We start from the raw sequence: 16,771 nt of genomic DNA, 5'->3' as shown, positions 1-16,771 counted from the left end.
AGATTCTGTGATTCTGTGAGCAGAACCAGGAAAAATGGTGCCAGGTGAGAAGGAGGCAGTTTTCAGCTCAAATAAAACAAAGAACTTGTTATCCTGTGAGTGGTTCCAACAATAGGATGGACTGTGCCTACAGGTGGTGAGTTCCCCATCTCTGGATATACTCAAGCAGAAGCTGCGTAGCCATTTGTCTGGAGTGCTACAGAGGGAATGCCCTCACTGTGAAGTTTCCTTCTATCTCTGAGATTCTAGGAATTTTCCCCAAGGAAACCATCAGATATCCGTGTGCACAAAGATGTTTATCACACTATTATTTATAATAACAAAAAGGCAGAGACAACCTACATGTCTTTTAAAGGGGGATTTATTAAGTAACTGTATTCAGGAACTTTAGTGTCTATAAGTGAGACCAGCTCTAGCCTGTAGTCTGTTTCTGTGTGGTCCTTGGGCTAAAGATGGTTTTTACACTTTTAAAGGCTTGTAAAAAAAAAAAAAAAAAAGAACAAAAGCAAGAAACAGAAGAATATGCATCCAGGCCTACCAAGTATTCGGCCTCCCAAGCCTAAAATATTTACGCTCTGGTCTTTACAGAAAAAGCCTGTTGACCTCTAGACTAGAATAACAATCGGTCACCAAAAATTATATTAATTTGTATCTGTGGATATAGAAAGATGGTCACAGCATATTTTTGAGAAGAAAGAAACAGGTTATTTAATAATGTTAGAACCAGATCCCATTTATATAAAACAGGGCCTGTGTGTTTGCCTGTTGTCTGTTAATGATCGTCTGTACTATTGATGTTGGTTTTTAAATTTTCTTTATGAAGTGATTCTGTATTGTTTGGACATTTTATAGGGAGCAGATGTTATTTCTGAGATCTCACAAAGCATTGGGGAATAAAATTAACTCTAAATGCTCCAGCAGTCCACGCTGTTTGGGACCAAATGAGTTTTGATCTAGGCTCAAGCATTTTGTTTGATTTGGTTCCTAAGGTGCCGTAAGGTCGGTCAGACAGAGGGTTGGTGCTCTTCGCTGGTTGCTGTTGCTGTTATTGTTTTTAGGTCTCTTGCCCTGGCTTTGACTCCCATGAGCTCTTGTGCCTAAGGGAAAAAAAAATACCCCTCAGTTTAGTTAAAAACAAATTAGCTGCTTTGGGTAAATGATCTGACAACATTTCCCTTTGCAGTGGCAGAGCTGAGTCACTGCAGATTCAGGGCAGACAGGGTCAGGCCCAGGTGTCCTTCAGGGGACCTGGGTTGGTCCAGGTTAAGGATAGAAGGGAGGAGGGGAGGAAGGGAGAGAGGGGGGAGGCGGGAGGAAGAGCTGTCCTAATTTGTCCCAAAGCTCTTGGGTCTGTGGCTGGTTACTTCCAAGAATCAGGGCTCCTGACTCTCTGTCCCACAGGGAGTCCTCCAGTAACCACTATGTCCCCTTTGCACAGCATGAAGGGGACACGGTTCCTGCCTGCAGGACGTCCCAGTCTAGTGTGGAGGACAGACACGTCGATGTTCATTCACTCAACAGATGTGTTTTTTTTGTTTTCCGTTTTTTTGGTTTTTTGGCTGCGCCTGTAGGATCTTAGTTCCCCAACCAGGGATTGAACCTGGGCCCCAGCAGTGAAAGTGCCGAGTCCTAACCACTGGACCACCAGGGAACTCCCTAACAGATGTGTTTTGAGCGCCTGCTCTGAGCTGGGCGCTGCTGGAAGTCCCAGGCACACAGTGGTGACCAAGACAATGCCACGCCTTCGGTACCTTATGTTTTCCTTGTCAAAGAGAATACGTGGGCTTCCCTGGTGGCGCAGTGGTTGAGAGTCCGCCTGCCGATGCAGGGGACACGGGTTCGTGCCCCGGTTCCCACGTGCCGCGGAGCGGCTAGGCCCGTGAGTCATGGCCGCTGAGCCTGCGCGTCCGGAGCCTGTGCTCCGCAACGGGAGAGGCCACAACAGTGAGAGGCCTGCGTACTGCAAAAAAAAAAAAAAAAAAAAAAAAAGAATACGTGAGGGGCACACAATTTGGGTCGTCAGGGGAGAAGCTGAAACTGAAGTCCAGAGGAAGGCACCGGAGTCTCGGGGAAGAGCACGGGGTTTGGATCTCTGCTCAGCCTCTGACTGCAACCGTGGACAAGTTCCTTTACTGCTCTCTATAAATTGGGAATGATAAATACTGTCTACCCTGTAGGGGTGCTAGGAAGATTAAATGATGTAAAATGCTTTCCCAGTGCCTGGCAAAGAGTCAGTGTCCAACAACTGTTTATTATCCATTAAAAAAACAAAACACAGATGTAAGAAGTACATAAAATCATGCCTGAGAAAGACCTGGCACGTAGTTGTTGTACCACAATACTGGTTGCCACCCCCTTGTGACCAGAGGTGTACGTTTTGTTCTGAATTGACCTCTCCTCCTTGCCCCACTGAGCCCTGTCACGGTGCCTGTGACATTGTTCTGTTGTTTATAAGTCTGTCTCTCCCCGACCCTGCCTGGGCTGTGAGCAGATTTTCTCCAAACCCTCGCGGAGTTGAGGAATGTGTGAAAACAGGCAAAGGCTCTGGAGGCAGCCCACCTCTGGACCAGTTCCCTCCCTTTGGTCCCGGCCTCCAGACTGGCCCCCTCCCCATGGCCAACATGTGATAAGCTAGCGCAGGGTGGTGGGGAGACAGTGAACAGTGACGTACAGACTCGAGTGGTTATAAGTGTGGGCTCTGGAAACCAGGTCTGAGTTTGAATGCTGCCATCCTAGCCGTGTGTCTTTGTATGAGCCGTCTAACTTAGCTCCTCTGTAGAATGGGGACATTCCATGCATGGTCTTAACACTCAGGGTTGCAGTGACGATGAAATGAAATCATGCATTCACTGCTTTTGGCATAGTGCCTGGTACATGAAAGAAAAGACAGAGAATATTGCTTAAAGAAAACAAACGACCCGCCCAAAGCTGTTAGACCAGTCCCTGGTCTAACAGGGACTGTTAGAAAGGGGAGACTGTTTCAGCCTTCTTCTGGGCACCGGGCATTAAGATGTCAGCACGCTGCCCTGGCTTTGCCTGGGGGAGGAAGTTCTTACTAGGAGCTTCCTTGTCGGTTGAGAAGCCCAGCTCTCCAGAGACCCAGGAGCGTGTGTGGATTTAATGTGGCCCGGGTTGTACGTCAGTCAGAGAACATGCCCAGTCGCCATCAAATTGAAGGAAAATGGATGGAGGTGGCTGTATTCTTCCCTGACAGGGAGGCCTGTTGGACAGATGACGGACTGGATCTAGGGCTCTGAAACCAACATGGTGCTTCATATAAGGGTAGCCTCTGTGGGGTCTGAGAAGAATGGTTGGGAGCAAATTCCCCAGCAGCTATGGAATTCAAGATGAGCTTAAAGGGGATTTTGATCTAGAAGAAAACCAAAGAGCTTCCCAAGGCATTGCAGAGACAGTAGAGTTCACCCCCAAGGTTAGGTCCAATCCATGGAGGATTGAATTCTATGAGAAAAAAAAGCAAAAATTGTCAGGGGAAATAAACGCAAAAGGGCTGCTAATTCTTGTTTGTGTGCTGGCTAATAAGCTAGACACTTTCACATGTGTTGGCCCTTAAAAAGCATGAGTACACTGAAATTACCAAGGAGGGAAACAGCTTCAGAGAGGTGAAGTGATATATTCAAGATCACACAGCTAAGTATGTTGAGCTAAGATCCAAATGGCTCTAAAGGACTCCCTCACCGAACTCTCTAGCTTAGAAAGCAGACACAGTGCGAGCACTTGATTATAGCCACAGCTTCTTTTTTGATAGCGGTACAATACACATAACATAAACTTTACCATTTTAACCGTTTTGAAGTGTACGGTTCACTGACGTTAAGTGCATCCACATTGCTGTGCAGCCATCCCCACCATCCATCTCCAGAACTTTTTTTCCATCTTCTCAAACTGAGGCTCTGTACCCATCAAATAATGACTCCCCATTTCTCTTTTCCCCCAGCCCCTGGCAACCACCATTCTACTTTCTGCTGCTATGACTGACTAAGTACCTCATATGAGTGGAATCATAGAGGTTTTTGTCTTTTTGTGGGTGGTTTATTTCACTTGGCCCAGTGTCCTTAAGGCTCATCTATGTTGTAGCGTGTGTCAGAATTTCCTTCCTTTTTAAGGCTGAATAATGTTCCATTGCATGTATAGACCACATTTTGTTTATCCATTCATTCGTCAATGGGTACCTTTTGGTTATTGTGAATGATGCTACTTTGAACATGGGTGTACAGATATCTCTTCAAGACCCTACTTTTAATTCTTTTGGATATATACCTGGAAGTGGAATTGCTGGACCATATAGCAATTCTATTTTCAATTTTTTGAGGAATTGCCGTGCTATTTTTCACAGTGGCTGCACCATTTTACATTCCCCCAACAGTGCACAAGGGTTCTAATTTCTTCACATCCTCGTCAACAATTGTTATTTTCTGTTTTTTTTTTTTAATAGTAGCCATCCTAAGTGGTATCTCATTGTGGTTTTGATTTGCATTTCTTTAATGATTAATGATGTTGAGTATCTTTTTTTATAGCTTTTTAATATGATTTTTTAAAATTAATTTTATTTATTTATTTATTTTTGGCTGTGGTGGGTCTTCATTGCTGCTCGCAGGCTTTCTCTAGTTGTGGCGAGTGGGGGCTACTCTTCGTTGCAGGGCGCAGGCTTCTCATTGTGGTGGCTTCTCTTGTTGCGGAGCATGGCCTCTAGGCACGCGGGCTTCCGTAGTTGTGGCTCACGGGCTCTAGAGCGCAGGCTCAGTAGTTGTGCCGCACGGGCTTCGTTGCTCCGCGGCATGTGAGAACTTCCCAGACCAGGGCTTGAACCCGTGTCCCCTGCATTGGCAGGTGGATTCTTAACCACTGCGCCACCAGGGAAGCCCGATGTTGAGTATCTTTTCATTGTGCTTATTGGTCATTTGAATATCTTTAGAGAAATGTCTGTTCAAGTCCTTTACCCATATTTCAAATCTAGTTGTTTGCTTTTTTATTGTTGAGTTGTAGGAGTTCTTTATATATTCTGGATATTAACTCCTTATCAGATATGTGATTTGCAAATATTTTCTCCCATTCTGTGGATGGCCTTTTCACTCTGTTGATAGTGTCCTTTGATGCGTAAGAGCTTTGACTTTTTTATTTTAATAAATTTATTTATTTAATTATTTTATTTTATTTTATTTTTTGGCTGCGTTGGGTCTTTGTTGCTGCGCGTGGCTTTTCTCTGGTTGCAGCGAGTGGGGGCTACTCTTCGTTGAGGTGCGCAGGCTTCTCATTGCAGTGGCTTTTCTTGTTGCGGAGCATGGGCTCTAGGTGCATGGACTTCAGTAGTTGTGGCATGCGGGCTCAGTAGTTGTGGCTCGCAGGCTGTAGAGTGCAGGCTCAGTAGTTGTGGTGCACGGGCTTAGTTGCTCTGTGGCATGTGGGATCTTCCTGAACCAGGGCTCGAACCCATGTCCCCTGCCTTGGCAGGTGGATTCTTAACCACTGCACCACCAGGGAAGCCCCAAGAGCTTTGACTTTTGATGTAGTCCAGTTTATCTATTTTTTCTTTTGTTGCCTGTGCTTTTGGTATCATATCCCAGAAGTCACTGCCAAATCCAGTGTCATGAAACTTTCCCTCTATATTTTCTTCTAAGAGTTTTATTGTTTTAGCTCTTACATTTAGGTCTTATATCCATTTTGAGTTAATTTTTAAGTATGGTATAATATAAGGATCCAACGTCACATCTACAACTTTTTGAAATAGGAAAAAGAAAAAGGGAATTAGAGACCAACAGTAGGATTTTGAGATGTGGGGAAATAAATAATTTATCTTCCTAGGAAACTCATTCTCTCACCCATTCTTGCTCTGCCCTACAACTAGCCTCCACACAGGAGAGTCACAATGATCTTTTGAGAAACACACATAAATCAAATCACATCACTCCCCTGCCTAAACAGTGCAGCAATTTGTTCAGTGTCTGCCCCCTCCCTGAGACCATAAATTTCAAGACGTCAGACTGCCATCTTTACTCCTATATCCGTTACTCAGTGCCTGGCACATACCAGCTGCTCGATTAATACCTGTTGGATGAGTGAACAAACCTCAGCTTATAATAAGCTCACATTCCTTGACTTTTTGAAATATGGGGGACAAAGGAAGTGGAGGAGGAAGGAAGGTAAAAATCATGGAGGGGCAGAATAGCAAAGTCATTGCCGGGTGTTGGCACTAGACTTCCTGAGTTAAATACCAGCTCTGCCACTTAATGGCCATGTGACCTTGGGCAAAATCACTTCATCTCTTGTGTCTCAGTTTATGTTCTTTAAGGTATGGCAACACATACTTGGATGATGAAAAGCAATTCAAAGAGGAGGAACAGGCTAAGAAGGGGTGAGATGTGGGGCTGAAAACAGGGGCAGGGAACTGATTACCTATAGAGAGAGCAGTGAGGCCCTTAGTCCCCCATCCCTTGTTCCCTGCATAGCCAGGTGGCCACCCCTCCACTCTGCAGGAGGCCAGGGTTTTTTCCTTGGAGAAGTTAACCTGGAGGAACTGAACTTGGGACCAATAGACACAGAAAGGGTCAGAGTGAGATACCAAAGGGAAAAATGGAGGTTTCTCAGACCCCTTCTCCAGCTCTGCTACCAGAATCCTGACAGCCAGAAGTGTGCTCCCCAGGCAGGAAATGGGAGGATTCTCTTCTGAAGGCCCCAAAGAAGAGACCTACAGACACTGATATTTAAGTACTCCTAGTGTAAAAGCCAGATCTTCATTCAATCCCCGTAGAATGAAGCAAACAGTTGACAGCCCCCCACCCCAAGAGCTATCAATTAGTTAATGAGTGCTTCACTCAAAGACCAACCTTTAGTCACACATCACCAGATATTTGAAGGAAGTCTCCAGGGTAAAAGAGGGAAGCCAAAGCAGACAAATAAAGAAAAATGTTCGAAGCAGATAGACAATGCAGAGAGCAGAAGAAAATACAAAACAAAAATTATTAGTATCCTCAGAGAGAGTAGAGAAGATATTAGAAATAAGATGCTATATAAAAAGGAACAATAAGAGAAGAAAGTGCGCTGGGAAAATAAAACATGAGAGACAAAACAAAGTTTTAAAAAGTCAGTAGAAAGGTTGAGAGGTAATGAAAAGGAAATTTCCCAGAAGATGTACCAAAAAGTTGGAAAATAAAAAAGATAAGAAAATTAGATGATCAATCCAGGGGACCCGATATCTGACTACCAGATTGTCCAGGGATTCCAGAGAAAGCAGAGGGGAGGAAGTGATCAAAGAAATGATGAGAGGACATTGTATACTGAAGGGCATAAACCTGAGACTGAGAAGACCTAATAAAAATGAAAAAGAGCCATCCTAAGGCACATCATCACAAATGTCAGAATACTGGGAATAAAAAGAAGGTCCTAAAAATTTCAGGGGTGGGGAGGACAGATTGCATACAAAACATCAGGAATCAGAATCATTTCAGATACTTCAGTGACAACACTATAAACTAGAAGATGAGGGAGCCATGCCTTCAATTTTCTGAGGGAAAATGGTTTCCAATCTACTGTTTTATGTAGAATGAATGAAATCAGAAGTGAGGATAGAAGAAAGACATTTTCAGACATGCAAGGGTGTAAAATTTTTACTTTCTACGTGCCCTTTCTTAGGAAGTGACTAGAGGGTATGCTCCACTAAAATAAGGGCATAAACCAAGATAAGAAGACTTGTAACCCAGGAAACAGGTGTGCAGCTTGTCTAGAAAGTAACCAGTCCCAGATTGAAAGGGGAGGAGGGAAGCTCCAGGAAGTGGATTCACTAGAAAAACAAAAGGAACTGATAGATTATGTGACTGCATGGAAAAGGCATTTTATGGATCTGCTGGAGTGTTTGAAGAGATTTATCAATATGTACCCAGAACTAAGCAAATGAAAAAAAGAAGCAATTATTAACTCCAGGAAAAACAAAAATCAGTACTAGAAAATAAGTGTAACTATAGTATACCATCTGGCTCAGTGGACAGTATCTACAAAGTCATAAGAATGTAAACCCTGTGGGGCTTCCCTGGCAGCTCAGTGGTTAAGAATCCGCCTGTCAATGCAGGGGACATGGGTTCAAGCCCTGGTCAGGGAAGATCCCACATGCTGCAGAGCAACTGAGCCTGTGCGCCACAACTACTGAGCCTGCACTCTAGAGCCCGCGAACCACAACTACTGAGCCCGTGAGCCACAACTACTGAAGCCCGCACGCCTAGAGCCCGTGCTCCGCAACAAGAGAAGCCACCACAATGAGAAGCCTGTGCACCACAATGAAGAGCAGCCCCCCCCCACCGCAACTAGAGAAAGCCTGCACACAGCAACGAAGACCCAACACAGCCTAAAATAAAAATTTAAAAAAAAAAAGCTTAAAAGAAAAAAAAAGAATATAAACCCTGAAAAGAAGTAAACCTTGAATATCAATTTAGCTAAAAATTTAAAAATTGTGGTAGAACTATATTGGGAGGATGGAGAGAGGAAGTTGTGTAGTGTAAGAGAGTTAATTCTCATCTACCAGATTTAGAGAGTTGTGGAGGATCTTAGTAGTGTTCACTAATATTTCGTTCTCCCTCCTTCTGGGCACATGAAAGACAACTTACTTCTCAGCCCCTTGCAATTGGGTGGGGCCATATGACTAGTTCTGGTCAGTCAGCTTCAGGCGAAAGTACTGTCTTGCAGCTAGAATGAAGCTTAGATGACCCTGTGGCTGTCACTTCTCCCTCTGTGGTGACCAAGGAGGCCTTGGGTTAAGATAGCAGAGCCACAAGGTTGAAGCAGGCTGGAAATGCCTCATGGAATATGGTTGTGCTGGAGACACTGAATGGATTCTGCAAGGGTAAGAACTGAAGCTTTTTTGTGTGTTAAGCCACTGAGATTTTGGGATTGTCTGTTACTGCTGCATAGCCTGGCTTAACCGAATACAAACTTCAACAGATACTGTCTAAAATAGATACATCAAGAAATAGACATTTAAGCATATTATTTAGAATTCTGGAGATAATCACTAGAAAAATAATTTAAAACATTAAAAGCGGTTGCCTCTGGTGAGCAGGACAGAGAAGTGAGGATGGGGTAGGGCAGAGGGGCAAGTGTTTCCATTATAGTACTGTAACACTAGGTAATTGTATTACATTGGCAGAAACCACACCTATGCGGTTTGGAAGGATTCCTGCCAAACCATCACAGTGGCTGTCTCTTAGGAGGGAGGGCTTGCTAGAGTGAACGAGCATCTGAGGGAACCACAGATGTGGCTGGATGTGATGGGCAGGCACAGTGGGAAAGGAGGCTACCCAGATGGAATGCCAGTGTGAGGAGTTTGGTTTTTATCCAGATGGCGGTGGGGAGCCATGGAAGGATTGTAAGCGGTAGAGTCGAATCTGCCTGCGAAAATCTACCTTTTCATGTGGAGGATGAAGTGTGGGGCAGGGAGCCTGCTGTGATGGTTCCCGTGAGAACTGAGGAGGCTTGGACTAAGACATCTGTACCACAAATGTCTACTGAGAGCCTGCTTTTGGCCAGGTACCATTAGTAGGCCTGACGATACAGCAGCGAACGAGATGGGCAAAGTGCCCTGCCTTCAGGGTGGTGGTTCGTGCTGTAAAGAATGAAGCAGCGTAAAGAGAGGGAAGAGAGGGCACTTAAGATAGAGAGGGCAGGGCAGCTTCTCTGAGGAGGAGATATTTGAATAGAGTCCTGAATTACGCGAAGGAACAAGCCAGGCAAAATTTGGAGGATGAGGGTTCCAGGCTGAGCGAGCAGCAGTCTGGAGGCCCTGAGGTGGGATGGGAACAGCAGAGAGGCCGGGATGAGGGGTGGGGGGCACGTCCATCGGGGGAAGGTTCTGGGAGCTGAGACCCAAGAGGTGGTCAGGGCCAGTTTGTGGAATGTGGAGGAACTTTGGGGGGCCCCTATGGGGCTGAGAGCCAGAGAGTGGCAGGATTTGTCTGAGGAGGTGAAGAGGACGGGGCTTGACAGCCGGTGAGCCGTGGGAGTGGTGGGGGGGCCTGTGACGAGAGGCCTCCCTCTCCCTCTGCTGGGGCCCCGCCTGCCAGAGTCAGCTGTGCCTCAGCCCTGCCCAGACCAGCTACAGCAGCTTCATCACCCTCTTCCCAGCGTCCCAGCCCCCTCTGGGAATTGAAGGATCCTTTCCAAATCAAAATAGCAGGCAAAGAACAGCCTCTGATTGTTCTGCGCAAAAGAAGTGAAATTAGACAAGTCAGCTGCGGGATTGAGGCGGCCTCCCACACAGCTGTTCCTGCACCCGCTGAAGGCGGACCTCCCGAGACTTGCAGTTCTGCTGTCTCCGAGCAAAACTTTTTGCTTCTCCAGCCCAGGGCAGATAATTATTTTGGGAGGGAGTGGGACAGATGCTGGCCCTGAAGGACCATGAAGGAGTCAATTTTTTTTTTTTTTAACCAAAAAAATCAGTTACTTCATGAAGGAACAGCCTTAGCTGATGTGAGTTTGTTCAGTCATGCAGAACACACTGGGTGCGCTCATCCTGGGTGCCCCGGGCTCGGCATGGTGTCAGGGGGATTCCGGCCCGGGGAGCAGAGGCACACAGCGTGCTTCCACCCTTGGTGGAGGGTGGAGAGAGCACCGTCTGGGAGCCGGGAGGTCCAAGTTCTCACCTTGGTTCCGCCGCTGTCGCTCTGTGACCTTGGGTCAGTTTCCCATCTCTCCCCCGTGTGGGCTTTAGGCTACATATTGTTTCTCAAACTAAACTCCGTGAGAATCGTGTGTGTGTATGTGTGTGTGTGTGTGTGTGTGTGTGTGTGTGTGTGTGTGTGTGTGTGTGTGGTGTCTTGTTAAAGATGAAGATTCCCAGGCCTGAATTCCAGAGATTAAGATTGAGAAAGGGACTTCCCTGGTGGTCCAGTGGTTAACACTCTGCGCCTCCAATGCAGGGGGCATGGGTTCGATCCCTGGTCGGGGAGCAAAGATCCCACATGCTGCGCATGGCCCCCCCTCCAAAAAAAAGTATTGAGAAGGTCTGGGGTGGGGTCCAAGAATTTGCACTTCTCACAGGCTCTTCCGGTAATTCCTTTGGGAGTCCTTGGACCACATGGTAGCAAAACCACTTCCCGTCAATCTCTCAGGGCTCTTCCTGCTCTGAAATTTGAGGAGTTCCTCATGCAACGCTTCCCTGGGTTTCTGAGATCATTCCAGGGGCATGAAAGGCATCCTTACCCCTGCCTCAGTGTGCATGTGTTTCCGTGATGATCACACTGCATGGGAATGGTCTATTGCAGTCTATTTAGCCTCCTGCAGGCTATCCGGTGCCCAGCCCAGGCCCTGGTACAGAGGCGTTTTGACTATAAATGTTGGCCCGACAAGGGGTCAGCTGTAGTGCAGGCAGCTGGGCGGCAGCGTAGAGCATGGAGGGACGTTGCAGAACTCTGGGTGCCCAGCTTGTTGCAGACATCGGGCTTGGACCCTTGGGCTCACACCCTGGGTCAGATGTGTGACTCTGTCACCTGCTCCCCTTCCCCACAGCTGGGTGAGTCCAGCTACCTGGGGATAAGATGGTCTGGATGGGACCATAGACTGGGAGCCCTGGTCTACCATGGAGAATATCCAGGCAGTGTAAGGCCCCAGCCAGTTTGCCCCGGCTTCCTTGGAGCTGGCTAGTCATATTCCCAAAAGGCCAGATCAGTGGCAGAGGCCAGAGGGTCAGGTCACTCTGGTCTAGCCCCCAGCTTCACTCTTATATATGAAGAATAATAACAGTTATCACATACCGAGCACTTACCGTGCTTTGAGCTCAGTGCTAAATGCTGTATCATCTCATTAAATTTTATAACAACCCTATGAGGTTGGTAAAAGTATCACCCCTTTTTTACACTTATGGACACTGAGGCTTAGAGAATTCAAGTTACTAGTCTAGAGTCACTCAGCTAATAAACAGTAGAGGCAGAATTAGGACCTAGACCTGTTTTCCTCTGGAGCCCAGCTTTATCTTTAACCATATTGCTTAGAACCCCTGGGAAGATAAGGGTTTTTCCTTCAATACCTCCTGCCAAAGTTACCCCCTGCCAGAGAACTCCTTTTGCATCTGTTATAGTGGAAAGGAGCGATGCTGAATCAGATAGTTCAGGGTTCTAGTCCCACTTCTGCCCCTGACCTTTTGTGTGATCTTTGGCAAGTCATTTCCCCTCCCTGAGTTTCATGTGAAACTGAAATCTGTGAAATGGAAAAATTACAAATGCACTTCCTTTTAAGGTACACTAAGATGAAGACGGCCACCAACATCTACATCTTCAACCTGGCCTTGGCAGACGCACTGGCCACCAGCACACTGCCCTTCCAGAGTGCCAAGTACCTGATGGAGACGTGGCCCTTTGGGGAACTGCTCTGCAAGGCTGTGCTCTCCATTGACTACTACAACATGTTCACCAGCATCTTCACGCTCACCATGATGAGTGTCGACCGCTATATCGCCGTCTGCCACCCTGTCAAGGCCCTGGACTTACGTACACCTGCCAAGGCCAAGCTGATCAACATCTGCATCTGGGTCCTGGCCTCGGTTGTTGGTGTACCCATCATGGTCATGGCCGTGACCCGCCCCCGGGGTGAGTGAGGGAGGGAGCCTTGGTACAGGTCACTGACCACAGGAGGCAGCTCACGGGCCTCCGTGGGTTTGCAGGCCACTTACCAGGGTGGGTGTAAGTGGCTCACCAATGGAAATATGGATTGCTGATCAATGAAAGTATGGGTGGCTGGCCAGCGGGACTGTGAATAGGCAACCAATGGGAACGTGAATGGTGGACTGTTGTGAGGTGGTCATATGGGTAGCTGGCCAAAGGAAGTTTATAAATGGGATTACAGATGGCTAGATGTGTGGATGGCTGACCTTTAGGGAGATGGATGGATAGCCGGTGGGGTGAGGGTGTCACTGACCAGTGAGCAGTGCAGGCCACAAGATCTGCAATCCCATCCCAAATTCCCTTCCACCCCGTTGACCCAGATGACCAAAGCAAGGCCTAGAGAATGGCCTGCACAGAATGACAGGTGCATTTTCTCAGAGTAAAATGGTAATTAGTACAGTAACCACCTGTATCAGTCAGGATGGCTGCTGTAACAATCTCCAAAGCTCCAAGGCTTAACACAGTAGAAGTTTCTCACTCACATTGCAATCCAATGTGAGTAAGCGGAGGAGGGGCTCTATTCCACACAGTCATTCAGGGATCCAGTCTCCAAGTGATGGTTTTGGATGCAGTGTGCTGGCATCTGGCCAGCAGATGAATATGGGAGTGGTGAGAAAGCACAACCACTTTTAAATGTCAGGGCGCATCACTTCCTAGTGATGGCTGGTCACATGACCCCTACTTGATGTAAGTGGGAAAAGTAGTTTAGCAGGGGGCCAAAGACACTGGTCACTAACCTATCTGAGCCACACTCTATCGTGGAGTGTTGAAAAGATTAAATGAGGTTATACGTGTAAAAGACTTAGGACAAGGCCTGGCTCATTGTCAAGGCCCAATAAGTAGCAGCTATCAGAATGATTAAGCCTGTGAGATAGACAAGGCAGGGACTCCTACTTCCATAGGACCGAAAGAAAACAATCAGAGAGGTCAGGTGGTTTACTTAGGGTCACATAGCCAGACATTTGGTAGAATCGGCCTAGAACCCAAGGTTCCTGCCCCCATATCTGTTGCTCCTTTTGGCTGCTGGGGTGAAGGTTTGTGTTGTGGTAGGAGAGGGAACAGGCTTGGTGGGAGGTTTCTTGGCCACCTTCCACTCTCACAAGGGTAGAGCTCCTGGTGCCTTATATAGTCTCTGTGTGATTAGACTTGACTCACCAGCTGGGCCCCATTCCTCACTGTCAGCCTTCAGTTTACAGGCCATTAACTGCAGCCCTTCTGGGGCCAGGCCAGATGGGCCCCCTCATCCCCAACCCCCCCCACACACACTCTTTTACACACACACATACACTCCCCCAGTGTGTGTCACTGGCACTCAGTTCTGTAAGCCACTTGCTGTGTGACCTTGGACAAGTGCTGTTCCTCTCTGGGCCTGCTTCTGCCATCTGTACAATGAAGCCCTTGGGTTCAGTCATTGGTGGGGGTCCTGCCAGCCTGATGTCCCGTGGACCCGCTCTGTCTGTGGATCCCAGCCCTTTTCTTACATCTCTCAGGCTCCAAGTCCACTGGGTGGGTCCTCAGATTCCAGAATCCCAAGAGGTCCTGGAAGTCCCCTGGGCCAGCCTCAGCCCTGTATCTGAATCCCATAACATCCCCTGAGGTGCTTATCCAGCCCAAGGCCACACTCCTGGAACAGGGAGCTCATTCCATCCTAGGTGCCCCTCTTATCTTGGGACAAGTGGTGGCAGTCAGAAAGTTCTTGACATTAAGCTGACATCTGCCTCCTTGGCCCTAGTTCTGACCCCCGGACTCCCATACATTTCTGCCCTCGGCCCTGTGAGCGCACCAAGTGCTTGAACCCCGCTGTGCTAAATGCTTCCCATGCCATGGCCCATTTAATCCTCACAACAACCCTATGAGTTTAGGTACCGTTGTTAGTCCCACTTTATGGGAGCTCTGATAGAGGTTCAATAATTTGCCCAAGGCCACATCACACAGCAGGGCTTGAGTCCTGCTCTTTTTTTTTTTTTTTTTGCTGTACGCGGGCCTCTCATTGCTGCGGCCTCTCCCGTCGCGGAGCACAGGTTCCGGACGTGCAGGCCCAGCGGCCATGGCTCACGGGCCCAGCCGCTCTGCGGCATGCGGGATCCTCCCGGACCGGGGCACGAACCCGTGTCCCCTGCATCGGCAGGCGGACTCCCAACCACTGCGCCACCAGGGCGCCCTGAGTCCTGCTCTTAACTCATGCTCTCTAAGTCAGTCCTAGCAATATTTTCCCCATTGGAGCTACTTTGGAAATGTGTGGGGTATTTTCATTATCATAATGACCGTCATTTAGTGGGCTTGGGCTAAATTATATCATTATCATTATATCACTGCTGCCCATGTACATAGAGGCTGATAAAGGGACTGGGAGAGAATATAGAAAGCAGACCTCCTAGGTTGGGGCCAATCCTACTGAGGTCTTGAAGGATGAGTAGGAGTTCACCAAGTGCAGAAGTGATGGAGGACATTCCGGGTAGAAGAATCACCTTGAGAAAAGGCCAGGAGGAGGCCGTGGGGCTTGACTAAGCTGAGAAGGGTGGGTGAGCAGGGGGACAAGGTCCTTAGGCCCACGAGCCCCTCACCCACTGTCTTTCCTTGTTTCCCCGGCCCAGACGGGGCAGTGGTGTGCATGCTCCAGTTCCCCAGCCCCAGCTGGTACTGGGACACGGTGACCAAGATCTGCGTGTTCCTCTTCGCCTTCGTTGTGCCCATCCTCGTCATCACCGTCTGCTACGGCCTCATGCTGCTGCGCCTGCGCAGCGTGCGCCTGCTCTCTGGCTCCAAGGAGAAGGACCGCAGTCTGCGGCGCATCACACGCATGGTGCTGGTGGTGGTGGGCGCCTTCGTGGTGTGCTGGGCCCCCATCCACATCTTTGTCATCGTCTGGACGCTGGTGGACATCGACCGCCGCGACCCGCTCGTGGTGGCCGCGCTGCACCTGTGCATCGCGCTCGGTTACGCCAACAGCAGCCTCAACCCCGTGCTCTACGCCTTCCTTGACGAGAACTTCAAGCGCTGCTTCCGCCAGCTCTGCCGCACGCCCTGCGGCCGCCCGGAACCCGGCAGCTTCGGCCGCGCCCGCGAAGCTACGGCCCGCGATCGGGTCACCGCCTGCACCCTGTCCGACGGTCCCGGCGGTGGTGCCGCCGCCTGACCCCGCCGGGCCGGCCCGCCGCGCACCCCTCCGGAGTGACCCGTTGGCGGTCATGCCGAGTTCTAATGGGGGCGGGGGCCACGACGCGGAGTGGGGCGGAAGGGGGCCGCTGGTCTGGAGATGGGGCCCCTGCAGTGGGGTGGACCTCTGGTCTGGGGAAGGCGGGGTGGGGGCGGGGGGGAAGGATGATAGGGTGGTGCCTCTAGGCTGAGCTCAATGTCAAAGGCTTTGGGTTGGGCTGGGGAAGCTAGCGAGCCTAGGGGAGTGGGACCTGTTGCTCTAGGATTGGGCGGCTAAACGGGGCCCCCGCGCGGGGGGCGGGGCCTCAACCTCGAGACAGCCACGGGTTCTAATTGCAGCTGCGCTTGCAGGAATTGGGGTCTGGGCCCGAGACCGGGCCCAGGACCAAGGAGGGGAAGTGGTGAGGACGGTGGAATTGAGCTTCAAGATTGGGCCTCTCTGTGGTGGGGAGGGGCCCCTTCTGGGGGTGAGTCGAAGGACAGGACAGCGAGGCTGCGTCTACAGCTCCAGATCGGGCCACGAGATAGGGCCTGTGTGCAGGGCATGGGGCCTCAATTTGCGGTAGAGTACCAACCCCGAGTTCCAGAAAGAGGCGGGGCTTGCCGAGCTCCAGGTCCAACTTGGCATCTTTATAAACAAAGAGAAAATAAAATAGAGAGAAACACTCTACCTTTTCTCTCCTTGACAGTCGTTTCCCTGGAATGGGCAGAGATGCCCCGCATCGAAGTAGTGTCTCCAGCACTGTGTCCCTGTGAGGTTTGGGCTGAGACAGTGGAGCAAGGACAGAGGCTGCAGGATAGGGTAGCCTCAGATGGGGTAGGGCCCCAACAGGAAGGAGTAGGGAGGGCCTGCGGATCCCAAACCAGAGTTGCCAGTCGGCCTCTGTGCCAGGGGCTGGTGGGGGTGGCAGAGAGAGGGGGCTTCTGCTTTGAGGTTAGGTCCTCAAGCTGGAGGG

The 16,771-nt window shown here is 49.2% G+C and overlaps 1 protein-coding gene across 1 annotated transcript in view; it reads left to right on the top strand.

The window, feature by feature from the left end:
* The window catches only part of OPRD1 (opioid receptor delta 1), a gene marked incomplete at both ends in the record, with an annotated part of 36,154 nt that extends 20,359 nt beyond the window's left edge, over positions 1 to 15,795 (top strand). The window contains 2 exons of the mRNA XM_082661966.1: positions 12,235 to 12,584; positions 15,254 to 15,795. Coding sequence (XP_082518092.1) covers positions 12,235 to 12,584; positions 15,254 to 15,795 — 892 coding nt within the window. The remainder of the gene's footprint in view (positions 1 to 12,234; positions 12,585 to 15,253) is intronic.
* Between the last annotated feature and the right edge of the window lie 976 nt (positions 15,796 to 16,771).

The sequence above is a fragment of the Grampus griseus genome, assembly GCF_964374135.1.
Source record: "Grampus griseus genome assembly, chromosome: 1".
NCBI classification, from domain to species: domain Eukaryota; kingdom Metazoa; phylum Chordata; class Mammalia; order Artiodactyla; family Delphinidae; genus Grampus; species Grampus griseus.
Note: the sequence above shows the minus strand (reverse complement) of the source record. Positions and strands in the feature narration are given on the sequence as shown.